Here is a 12392-nt window from a genome sequence, read left to right on the forward strand (position 1 = left end):
TGTGCTGGAACCACAGAGGCCCGGGCTCTGACCGCCCCGTGCCCTGCTGTGTGTCCTCTTGGGACAGCAGTCGCCCCCCAGCCTCGCTCCTCCTGCTCTGAGAGGGGGTGGGTCCTGGTGGGGGTTGGGGGCTGCTGTGGGAAGGGTCGAGCGGGGTCCCTGGTGAAGAGGGTTGTGATGTGGCGGTGGCGGTGTGGCATGGGTGAGGCGGGGCGAGCCCGGCGTGGCGCGTGGATGTGTTTGTTTCCCGGGGCTGCTGTGACAAGCGACCACAAACCAGGGGCTTAAACCCACAGCAGTGTCTTCTCTCACAGGCCGGAGGCCGGAAGTCCAAAGTCAAGGTGTGAGCTGGGCCGTGCTCCCCTGTGAGGCCCTCGGGGAGGGTCCTTCCTGCCTCCCCACTCTCCCGGGCTCCAGACGCTCCTCTGCCGTGGCTGCGCCCCTCCCCTCTCTGCCTGGTCTCCACCTGGCCTTTTCCGCTTCTCTCCCCTCGCGGGGTGTCTGTCGCCATATTTAGACTCACCTCCTCCAGGATGGCCTCATCTGCAGATCCTTACCTTAATTACCTCTGCAAAAACCTTTTTTGAAATCAGGTCGCATCTGCAACCTCAAGGGGTCAGGACGTGGGTATGTCTGTTTGGGGATTACCATTGAACCCACTGCAGTGGGTATTTTCCTGTTTTCAGCATCATCAGCCTCTCCACTCCCTTCCCGCTGTCTTCACTCTCCTACAGTTAGCTCTCTCTCTCGTATCCCCCGTACCTCTGAGTTTCTCATTTTTTCTGACCCACCCGGTGTCCGTGATTTTCTTCTGCAGCCTGAGCTGCAGGCAGGACAGCGGCTGGGAGTTCCAGCCCCGTCACCTTCACACCGTCTACACACGGGGTGATAGGAGCCCGGAGCCCTATTCCTTTCAGTGAGAAAGGACGGCCTTTTGCACACGCGTGCTGGGACAGCTGGGTGTCCACACCCCCGCCTCACAAAATTAACACAACATTAACTCGAAATGAATCAGAGACCTTAATGTCAGAGCTAAAGCCATAACATTCCCAGGAAAATCCCATAGGGTGGCTCTTTATGACCTTGGCTTTGGTGGTGGATTCTGGGAAATGACACCAAAACATGAACAACAGAAGGACAAATAGATGCCCTGGACTTCATCAGAGTAACTGTCGGCTGCTTCCGGCAGCGCCCCGGCCTCCCCACTCCCTAATGGTGTGATCACAGGCTGACTCCCTGGCTCTGGGACCCCCCTGTGCAGAGGTGATGGTGGTCATGGCCAGAGGGGGGTTTGGGTGCGTCAGTCTGTGGGAGGGACTCAGCTCCATGCCTGGCACGTGGCACAGGAGCCCTCAGCCAGTGTCAGAGGTGATGATGGTGGTGGTGGTGGTGGTGATGGTGATGACGATGATGATGGTGATGGTGGTGATGATGGTGGTGGTGGTGGTGGTGGTGGTGGTGGTGATGGTGGTGGTGATGGTGGTGATGATGGTGATGATGGTGGTAGTGATGGTGGTGGTGATGGTGATGGTGGTGATTGTGATGGTGGTGATGATGATGGTGATTGTCATGGTGGTGATGATGGTGATGAGGATGGTGATGGTGATGATGATGATGGTGATTGTGATGGTGATGAGGATGATGGTGATGGTGATGAGGATGATGGTGATGATGGTGGTGATGATGGTGATGATGGTGATGATGGTGGTGATGGTGATGAGAATGATGATGATGGTGATGATGGTGATGGTGATGGTGATGAGTATGGTGATGGTGGTGGTGATGGTGATGATGATGGTAGTGATGGTGATGGTGGTGGTGATGGTGGTGATGGTGATGGTGATGATGGTGATGGTGATGATGGTGATGGTGATGATGGTGATGGTGATGATGATGATGGTGATTGTGATGGTGATGATGGTCGTGGTGGTCGTGGTGGTTGTGATGATGGTGGTGGTGGTGTTGGTGATGGTGATGATGGTGATGGTGATGGTGATGAGTGATGGTGATGGTATGGTGATGATGATGATGGTGATGGTGATGAGAATGGTGATGGTGGTGGTGATGGTGATGATGATGGTAGTGATGGTGATGGTGGTGGTGATGGTGATGGTGGTGATTGTGATGGTGGTGATGATGATGGTGATTGTTATGGTGGTGATGATGGTGATGAGAATGGTGATGGTGATGGTTATGGTGGTGATGGTGATGGTGGTGATGATGGTGATGGTGATGATGATGGTGATGGTGATGATGATGGTGATTGTGATGGTGGTGATGATGATGGTGATTGTGATGGTGATGATGGTGAGGGTGGTGATGATGGTGAGGGTGATGAGAATGGTGGTGATGGTGGTGGTGATGATGGTGATGGCGGTGATGGTGGTGATGGTGATGATGGTGATTGTGACGGTGTTGATGGTGATGAGAATGGTGGTGATGATGGTGATAGTGATGGTGATGGTGATGATGGTGATGAGGAGGAGGAGGAGGAGGAGTTCCGTGAGAGAGAAGCTGTGGGCGGGGTGACTTGTCTTCATAATGCGCACAAACTGTGGTCACAGGGGTGCAGCCGCCCTGTTCCTTTTCCTCTGCAGATTCTTACTCGCGGCACCCCACAGACTGGCTTAGCTCTGACCCGGCCTCCCGAGTGTGAGTGAGTGGGAGAGAGTGTGTGTGTGTGTGTGTATATGTGTGAGTCTGTGTATGTGCATGTGTGAGTGTGAGATCTGCCCCCTACTCCAGCCACCAGGACCACCCTTATGGACTCCCCTGAGCGGAGTCCCCGCTGCCTGGTGGAGGGCTGCAACCCCTGCCGTGGGATGCCCCGAGGGGCCCAGCCTCCGGCCCTCCGTGGGCTGAGAGCACATAGAGTGCAGTGGGTGCTGGCACAGGCAACAGCAGGCGGCGTGTGGTTAGACGTGCAGGGGGACTTCCCCATCCTGGGCTGTCCTTGGGAGCTGCTCGGGTCTTTGTGCCCAGTGCTTGGTGTCGGGCGGCATGGCCGGGTGTCCCCTCACGGGTGTTCTTGCCCATGTCCCTCTGCCCCACCCTTGCCTGCTGGCCCCTCCACTGGGCAGCTGGGTAGAGACCCTGAGGTTTCTGCCTTGCCTGTCTTCACCGGGAACTGCATTATTTTCCTTGGCTGGTTTTGGTGAGCTTTTCTCACCTTTGCCCACGTTTTCTCACTCTTGTCGTCAGGCCGAGGCCTCTCTGGGGGTTGACACAGAGAGGGTGGCCTGGGCTGGTCCTCCGTGCCGGTCCCCATCTGCAGCGGAGGGCTGTCCACAGTACATTGCCATGTGAACCCGTGTGGCCTCGTCTGCCACTGGAACCGTGTCTCGATCTCTGGCGGGTTCTTGGAACAGCCCACATACGTGTGGGGCCCCCAGGAGCTGGGGCTCAAGTTCTGCTTCCCCTCAAAGCTGGCCTGCCTGCCCCTTGGGGGCCGTCTTGCTCCTGGGTTTAGTGAGGACCAAGGTCACAGCTCGCCTTGGTCAGAAGCTGAGACATAGGGTGGGGTGGAGCATCTGGGCACGAGGACCAGAGAGGGGCTTTCTGATTGTGCCAAGGCGTCCAGAGGGCATTCTGGCGAGGCTCACCGACCGTGCCATCTGTCCACCGCAGCTGTTAGCGATGGGGAGAGTGGGGTCTCACGGGCAGCCAGACGTTCCCCGCCTGCTTGCGGGCCAGGTCACCTTGGAGATTCGGAAGCCAGGCAGCTATGTTCTGGGCTGGATTGGTGGTCTTTTCTCTAAGGATGTGCAGCAGGAGGCACTGTGGTTAGACGAGGAGAGGGACTTCCTTGTCCTGGACAGACTGCAGCCCAGTCCCTGGGCCTGGGGAGCATGGCTGAGCCGAGGCCGGGGAATGAGGAACTGTTTAGAAGCGAGGCTCTCTGGGGGCCGCCCCAGGCCTGACAGACACCCAGAGCTGCAGTGTCCGACAGCTTCCTGCGATGATGGAAATGGTCTCTGTGTGCACTGTCCATGACAGACGGTAGCCCCAGCCACGTGTGGCTGCTGAGTGCTAGAAATGTGGTGGGGGAACCAGGGGTCTGAATTTTAAATGTTACTTAATTTTACGTGATTTAAACTTAGCCACACGTGGAGGAGGACGAGGCCTTTCTAGTGGGCGGCCAGGCGGCGGGCCATTCCCCAGGGAAGGAGGTGCCAGGCTCTGGGGGAGGCTGTGAGTTTCTTCAGAAGCCCGGGGTTGCCCAGGCCCTGCGTGACTGTGTGTGTGACGTGTGTGACCGTGCGCGTCTGAGCGTCCCAGCCCGCCCGTCTGCCCTGTGACCGTGCAGAGCGGCCGGAGTCGGGGGCCGGGGGCCGGTGCCCGGACGCAGTTGGAAGCCCTTCCTCAGGCCCCGCCCGCGCTGCTCCGCAGGAACAGAAGTTCTGCCAGCGCTATGACCAGCTCATGGAGGCCTGGGAGAGGAGGGTGGAACGCATCGAGAGCAACCCCCGGCGGCGCGCCAAGGAGAACAAGGTGCGCGAGTACTACGAGAAGCAGTTCCCCGAGATCCGCAAGCAGCGCGAGCTGCAGGAGCGCATGCAGAGGTGAGCGGGCTGGGCCAGGCCCCCTGCCTTCCCCTCCCTTTCTCCAGGACACACCTGGGACCTGGATCCTCTGGACGCTTTGTCAGCAGACGAGCCCTGGCCGGTGTGTGATGGAAAGCAGGGTCTCAAACTGGTGGCCCAGGGCGGAGTCCGGCCCTCAGAGCCTGCTTGGCCTGAACGCCTATTTGAAACGTAAATACGTTTCGGTGGAGCAGGTTCTCCTTCCGGTGTGCCACGGGCTCCTGGCGCCCAGCCTCGTTCCTGTAAGCGGCCCGCATGGCCCCTGAAGGCAGCAGAGTTTGACATCCCTGATGTGGGTCACGGGAGAGACCGCCTGGCCCGGACGCCGGCTCAGGGTGCTGGTCTCGCACGTTGGCTGGGAGGATTGCGTGAGAGCTGGTGCTGGCGCACAGTAGGCGCTCGGTGACGCGTGGCTGTGTTTTCTGTTGCTACACGCCTGAGGCGATGGGCCCCGATGGTGCGGCTCTCACTCCTTAGTGGACTCGCCCCGTCCGTGTCCCCCGAGCCTCCTCCCAGCCTGGGAGCTGGGGGCCACTTCATTCCCGGTAACATGGGTGGAAACTGAGGCACAGAACCCAAGAGGCAGAGCCGAGATTTGAACCTGCTTCTGTGTGGCTGGTGTTCCCAGGCCAGGGTGGGGGTGTGGGAGGCCCAGCCCGCTCCCCTGCTGCCCACACGCCACCTCTGGGGGAGCTGTGGGCTCAGGTCTGTGCCGGGGTGCCAGCCGCGCATCCCCGGCTGCCGAGGGGCCGTCCTGAGTGTGTCCCTTTGGTCTCCAGCAGGGTGGGCCAGCGGGGCAGCGGGCTCTCCATGTCAGCCGCCCGCAGTGAGCACGAGGTGTCCGAGATCATCGATGGCCTCTCAGAGCAGGAGGTAAGTCCGCAGCCTTGACCCTGCCCCAGCTCTTCTCCCCGTGGCCCCCATGGACGTGGGGCGGGGGTGGTCTCGGCAGGAAACAGAGCTCACCCCGGATGGTGGAAACCAAGGGGCTGGTCACTGAAGTGTGGGCAGCGAGAGGAGCCATCGCCCGTCCCCAGGCCTGAAGGACAAGTGGAGTGGGGGTGTTACGGGGCCGTGGAGGAGGGGCCGTCTGGCAGGACGTGAGAGGGAGGGTGCTGGAGAGTGAGTCCCCCGGACCCTGGCTTCTCCCGCCTTCCATCACTCCCCACTTTGGCTGAGCCCACCGGGAAGCCAGCGGGCCGGGTGCCTGAGGGCTGCAGTTCCCAGGTCAGCCTCACAGTGCCCAGAACCGGGGCTGACGGAGACTTCCCAGCATACCAGCCGTCCACCGGGCCGGGACCATCTGGCAGGACCCCCAGCCCTGCCAGCTCGAGCACGGCCTCTGTCTTCCCATGGGCCTCCTGGCGGTGCCTAGACAGCTGGAGTTCAGCCTGAGTGACCCTGGCTGTGGTCCCTGGGGTCCAGAGATGGCCTGGCAGCAGAGAGAGGAGGCGTGTGCTCCTGGGGAAGGGCTAGTGCTGGCCTGTCCCCTCCTGGGTCTCGTAGGTCAAGCATCGAATGTGCCAGTCCCCCCACCTCATGTTCCCGCTGCACGGGGGTGCATCCAGAAAGGAGGGGGCACATTCCTCCTGCCCAGGACTTCTGTCCAGATGGGACGTTTGTGGCTCCAAGTTGGTGCAGGAGCCACGAGCTGTACGTGACTCTTTAAATGGAAATTAACTAAAATGAAATAGAATTAAAAATCCACTTCCTCAGTCACATCAGCCACATTTCAAGTGCTCAGTGGCCACGTGTGGTTCGTGGCTCCCATGCTGGACAGAGCAGGGAGTTAACGCCTCCATCGCTGCAGAACGTTCTCTTGGACAACGCTGCTCCAGACTGGGGAATCTCAAAGTGGACAGACTGGAGAGTCCGGGGGAGGGGGCGTCTGGTTAAATGGAGGTTTCCTGGGCCCCACCCCCAGAGGTTCTGATTTAGCCAGTCTGGGGCAGAGCCCAGAAATCTGCATTTTTACCAAGCTACCCTAGTGATTCTGAGCAGGTAATTCAGACTGTCCGGCCCTTAAAAACAAGCTCGTTTTAAAGCTTCGCATGGTATGCCCCTGTTTCGAACACCATTCAGTCCACAGAAAGCAGCTCGGAGAGCTTTTGCCCACAGCTGCTCCCACGCGTTTGCCCGGCTCCTGGCCCCGGGATGCCGTGGCCACATGCTCGTCCCCTGGTGGCGCGCGCACGCGGGTTGGTTTGCCCTGGAAGCAAGAGGGTAGCTCTTTCCCATGTGTTCCCTGCCGGATGCAGGGTGCTAGGCGTCTAGGCTGATTCAGTGTCCCCTTTCCTCGTTCCAGAGGCCCACGTCCCCAGGTCCTGGCCACGTGGGGGTGTAGCCGCCGGTGTCCTCAGGGGTGTTGAGGGGGCAGCATTCGAGGGGGTTGGCTGGAAAGGGAATCCAGGGCAGAGACTTCACCCCAGCCAACCGAGGCCACCCAAGGTTCCCTGGGAGGGGACGGGGCCGGAGGAGAGGTGCTGTCCGTCCTTCCAGAGCTTCTAGCAGTCAGGGCACCTGCCCAGCGTGGGAGAGGCAGGAAGGCTGCCCATGGGGGCGCAGAGCAGGGGTCCTGCCCGTGACGTGCCTGTGGTCTGCCCTCATTGCGTTTCTGGGGCAGCAGAGGAAGACCGGGGCAGTGTTGCTGTTGGGGGGCTGCTCCGGGTGCTGGGGAGGCTCAGGCCTCGGTGAGGGCTCTTCTCCCAGCCGGGGGTCAGGGCTCTGCCCTGTTTCGCTCCCTGCTCCTGTTGGGAGCGCTGGACGTGGGATGCAGAGGTGGGATGTGGGAGGCTGGGTTGCAGATCCTCTGAACAAGCTGACGTTGGCCGAGCTGGGCCCTCGCCTGCCTCCGGAGATGGGTAATTAATCGCCATTAATGAGCTGGCTGCAGAGATTTGGGGAAATGAGGCCCGCTGAGTGGCGGCTCAGAGCCTCTTAACAGCTGTCCCGATGCATTATGAGCGAGCCCGCCTGACTCCTGCATGAAGGGGGCTGGGCCGGCTGCGCCCCACATGGGCACGCTGGAAGGAGCTGGATGCCAGGGCTGGGGGCAGGCGGCTGGGGAGGAAGGGGTTCTGCAGTCTCCCCGCTCTCCTGGAGCCAGGCAGCTCCTCTCCCGCCCCGCGCCCTCTGAACCTGGATGGCCATGCCCTGTCTCCTGAGCTCCTCAGGCCCAGCTGCGCTGAACATCTCTCCTGCGGTGTTTTATGGTGCTTGCATTTCCAAAGGGAAGATTCATTGCTCCCCTCTCCCTGCAGAGAGGCCACTGCTGCTCTCTGCCTTGAATTTATAGCCCTGCCCACCATAAACCTGTCTGGGGCTGCCTTTAAATTCTCCCTCTCCCCAGCACAGGCTGTTGTTATTTTTTTGCTCATCCTTCTCTGTCTCTCTGGTTTTGCATTTTCCCGCTCTTGGTCGGAATATCCGTTCCCCCGGGGCCTTGCCTGGGTCCCCAGCGCTGGCCGGAGCACCCCTCCCCGCCTGAGCCCGGCCCCCGTCTGGTCCCCCGCTTTCTGACCTGGGCCCCCGGCCTTCTCGCCTTCCCTCCAGAACCTGGAGAAGCAGATGCGACAGCTGGCCGTGATCCCGCCGATGCTGTACGACGCGGACCAGCAGCGGATCAAGTTCATCAACATGAACGGGCTCATGGACGACCCCATGAAGGTGTACAAGGACCGCCAGGTCATGAACATGTGGAGCGAGCAGGAGAAGGAGACCTTCCGGGAGAAGTGAGTCCCCCGTCGGCAGGGCGTGGGCCCCGCTCGGGCCTGGACGGCCACCGCAGACCTCTGGCCCGCCCCTGTCCCCGGAAACCCATCCTGCTGCAGTGTGTCCTGGCTGCCTAGGACTGCGTGACAAATGGCCACAGACCGGGGGGCTTAAACCCCCGGAATTTATTCTTGCACCGTTCTGGAGGCCCAAGATCCAGGTGTCGGCAGGGCCGGTTCCTCCGGGGGGCTCTGCGGGAGAGTGTGCTCTGGCCTCTCTCCCAGCTCCTGGTGGCTGCCGGCGCTCCGTGTCGTTCCTTGGCTTGTAGACGGACCATTCCATCTCCTCTCTGTCTTCACGTGGTCTTTTCTCCTGGGTGTCTCTCTGTCTTCTCTTATGAAGACACCCGTCATATTGGATTCGGGGCCCACCCTACTCCAGGATGACCTCATCTTAACTAATTATATCTGCAAAGAAATCATTTCCAAATAAGGTCACATTCTGAGGCTATGGGTGGATGTGAAATTTGGGGGACACTGTTCAACTCAGTACAAAGTGTGAAGGCAGCCTCGTGTGAAATGGGACAGCGTTTATCACAAGAACAAGGTGGAGGGTCTGGAGGCTGGATGAAGCCTTGGGCAGCGTGTGTGGCTGGCTGGTGGCTTTTTGGTTTTCATTTTATTTTGAAAGTGGCTATTCTTGAGCACGTCCTCTATCTTAGACTCCGTACAAGTGTTCTCTGGGTTTTGTGCATTTGTCCCTCTCTTCCCCCATCACAGCATTGCCTGGCCGTCCCCATTACATAGAGGAGGAAACAGAAGCTCAGAGAGGTTAAGACACTTGATAAAGGCCACACAGCTTACAGCTCGTGGAGGCAGGATTCAGACTCCCCCAGCTTTGGGGTGAGGGCTCAGTGATGGCAGTGGAGAAGCTTATAGGGGAGAGGTGTGGAGCCAGGGTGCAGAGGGCTCTGGAAAGCAGAGGTGGGAGTAGGGTGCTAAGAGATGAATCTTGGAGCTTCTAAAATGAGAGAGCAGAGCAACTGGGTGTTTTGGGGAGACCAGTGAGAGGCTGCTGGATGGAGACAGCCCTCCTCCCCCACCACACTCAAAAGTTGTGTCCCAGGGAACGACACCCCAATCACAGAGCGCCACTCAGGACCCAGGAGCCCGTGAGGCAGGAGGCGGAGAGACTGAGGCACAGACGAGGCCTCTGTGCTCGGCCAGGAGGGCGTGTTGGAAACAGGCTCTGCCTGCTTAGCCACTGGACCTCCGCCTCCGCCTCTGGAGGAGGCCTCATCGCCAGGGTGGTTGTTCAAAAGAGATGAGCCGTGTTCTCCAGCCACCTGCTCTAGGGCCCCAAAGTGCCAGGCCAGCCCTCGGGGACGGGGACGATTCTGGGTCACGGGCAGGGCAGGGTGAATTATGCAGTGGACCCCAGGACTTGGAGACGCAGGAGGAGCCGCTGAAGAGGGTCTTGGGTGGGAAGTAATATCTCAGAATAGCTTTTGATGATGAAAATTATAGAACATCCGTAGAAACAGAAGGGTGGTGCGAGGAGCCCTCGAGGGCCTTTCCCGGATCCAGCCGTCTTCTGCGGGAAATGGCCCTTGGGGTGTTTGGGGTTTCAGCTCAGAGACAGACAAGCCTGTTCCTAGGTCCCCACAATCACGGGCGTGACTTCTGCATCGCGTCAAGCCCCACTGTGAGGTACAGTTTTGCACCAGCAACGTGGCTGTGGAACAGTCACGGGTGCCAAGAATTCCTGCCGCGTTAGGCATGTCAGTTTTCCCTGGTACGCTAGACATTTTTATTTATTTATGCTTTCTTAACAAAAAAGAGGTTTCTGGAGTACTTTCCACATCTCGGTGTTTCTGGAGGTTTCGTGTTGCTGTTCCGACTTCGTGATTTCACTGTTGATTCGGTAGCTGCAGAGCGGGCGCCCAGGCTGCACTGGCGTCTGCTGGGACGCAGGCTGGCAGCCCGTGTCTTTCAGGGAGTGTGGTCCTGGTGGAGGTCTCATTCTCAGCGGAACTGGTGGCGCTCAGGGCCTTTGACAATCGTGTGCTGGTGGCACGGACTTCCACCACTTGGTGGCTTCGTGACCTCGAGCAGCCACTCCCGCTCCCGGAGCCTCGGTTTTCTCTTCTGTAAAATGGGTCCAGCAGCAGCTCCTCCCTGGTGTAGTGGTTGTGCGGGGCCCAGGGCACAGGAAATCCTCAGTAAACACTGGCAGAGGATGCAGGTGAAGGTGGGAGGGGACCTAGGAGGTTCCTCAGTTTGATTCCTGGTCTCCTGGGGCCCCATCTCTGCTTGGGGAAACCCCGAGGAAGTGTTGTTGGGGGGAGGAAGTGTCACTGGGGCAGGGAGAGGGAGGGGAGGGGAAGGACTGTCTGTCTGGAAGAGAGGGCGTCACAGGCTGTCTGAGGCGGGCTCCCAGGCCGGGAGGCCTGCCCCTCCGACTCCCACTTCCTCCGGGAAGAGAGAGGAGGCTGTTCCGGATTCCCCCGTGTCTGGTTGGGGAGCAGGGGAGGGGCTCGCTGGCCTCCTGCCTGGTCATCTGAAGGGCCAGGCGCTGGCCCAGGCTCTCTCGGGGGGACCCGGGGCCCCTGCCCCACCGGCAGCCTGTTCTCTCCCCGAGGGAGGCTGTGGGACAGTGGCACGTCGCGGGGACGGCCAGGCCGAGGCTGGGCCCGGGCCAGGGGCTCCACCCCGCGTCCCTGGGGCCCAGGCAGCCATGACCCACATCCCCGCCCCCGCCGTCCGCCTGCTCCTGTGGCCCTGACACCTCAGCCTCGCCGAACTGTTTCCCGGTGATTCTCCCGGCTTCGCAGGAAGCCAGTTGGTGGGGCGCCAGCTGCCCGCCACCACTGCTTTTCCAGTCGCTTCTCGCGGCCTCCCCGCCTGGCCTGCCTCCCGTGGGCACTCAGGGCCTCTGCTCCACCTCGCCCGGGAGGCCCGGCAGCCGCTGGGCCGTGACCTGTGACCTCGTTGTGGGGGTGCCCCGCGTGGGCTGGCGCGGCCCAGCTTCCCAGAGCCGCCCGCGGTAGAAACAAAAGCAGATTTTAGAAGGGGGGACCCTACCGAAGGGCTGCATGTCGTGTCCTCATTTTTCCTGGAAGCCGCCTCCAGCAGGACAAACAAATATATTTTCAAAGGCGCTGAAACCAGTGACTCACCAGAGGAACGCCCTCTCTCCCCGGCCGCCCGCCCAGCCCGTCCCACACCCCCCGGGCCGCTTCGCTCCGCTGGGGCGGCGCCCGCCCAGCCGGGCCTCAGAGATGGCAGGCGCCCGGGAGCTCGGCGGCCGCCCAGCCGGGCAGCCCCCCTCGGGCCCCGCTCACGCCCGCCCTCCCCTCCCCGCAGGTTCATGCAGCACCCCAAGAACTTCGGCCTGATCGCATCATTCCTGGAGAGGAAGGTGAGTGGCTGCCCTCCACCCACCCAGGGCCGCCCGCCCCGCCCCTCCTGCGTCCCCTCCTGAGGCAGCCACTCAGGCGGGGGGAAGGACCCTCCCGCCCCCCATGGGCAGAAAGTGTGCCCCTTGCTGTGTCTGTCCGTCCTCCCTCCTCCCTTCCTCCCTTCTGGAGAAACAGCCGAGGCCCCGCCCCGGCTCCCGGCCTCGGGGGCGGAGCGCCAGGCTGGGAAACCCCGGGGGAGCTGGGTGCCCGCATCCCCGAGCCGGCGCCCTGGATGTGGCTCCGTGCAGATCGGGCACAGGTCCCGAAGCCGTGCTGAGCCCGTGTCAGAATTGGGGACTTATAGGCAAGAGTGGTCTTCCGGGGGCTGGACGCAGTGAAGTTTCTGGGTCCCCTGATGGTCACTATGTGCTTTCTGACACCTCTGATGCCAGGCCAGGCGTGTGGCTGGCAAGTCCCCATCCCCTTCGGACAAACCTTCACGTGGAACCAATGCTTGAACCCTGTCCTGCTCCCAGACCCAGCCCGAGGCGGTGCCCCTTTTTGCCCCAGCTACCCCTTGGCAGGTGGACACGAAGTGTCCCCAGAGAACGGTAAAGCCCCCCTGTGCACCCACGAGGCCGGGCTGGGCAGTGCCCGCGTGGCCGCAGGTGGGGAGAAGCTGGCTCGGGGGGCTGGAC

The 12392-nt window shown here is 60.9% G+C and overlaps 1 protein-coding gene across 1 annotated transcript in view; it reads left to right on the plus strand.

Moving 5' to 3' along the window:
* NCOR2 (nuclear receptor corepressor 2) overlaps positions 1–12392 on the plus strand; it is a 215602-nt gene that overhangs the window by 116578 nt on the left and 86632 nt on the right. Inside the window, 4 exon segments of the mRNA XM_058531253.1 lie at positions 4390–4562; positions 5363–5456; positions 8136–8314; positions 11660–11714. Coding sequence (XP_058387236.1) covers positions 4390–4562; positions 5363–5456; positions 8136–8314; positions 11660–11714 — 501 coding nt within the window.

Source organism: Diceros bicornis, chromosome 35, assembly GCF_020826845.1.
Source record: "Diceros bicornis minor isolate mBicDic1 chromosome 35, mDicBic1.mat.cur, whole genome shotgun sequence".
Classification (NCBI taxonomy): domain Eukaryota; kingdom Metazoa; phylum Chordata; class Mammalia; order Perissodactyla; family Rhinocerotidae; genus Diceros; species Diceros bicornis.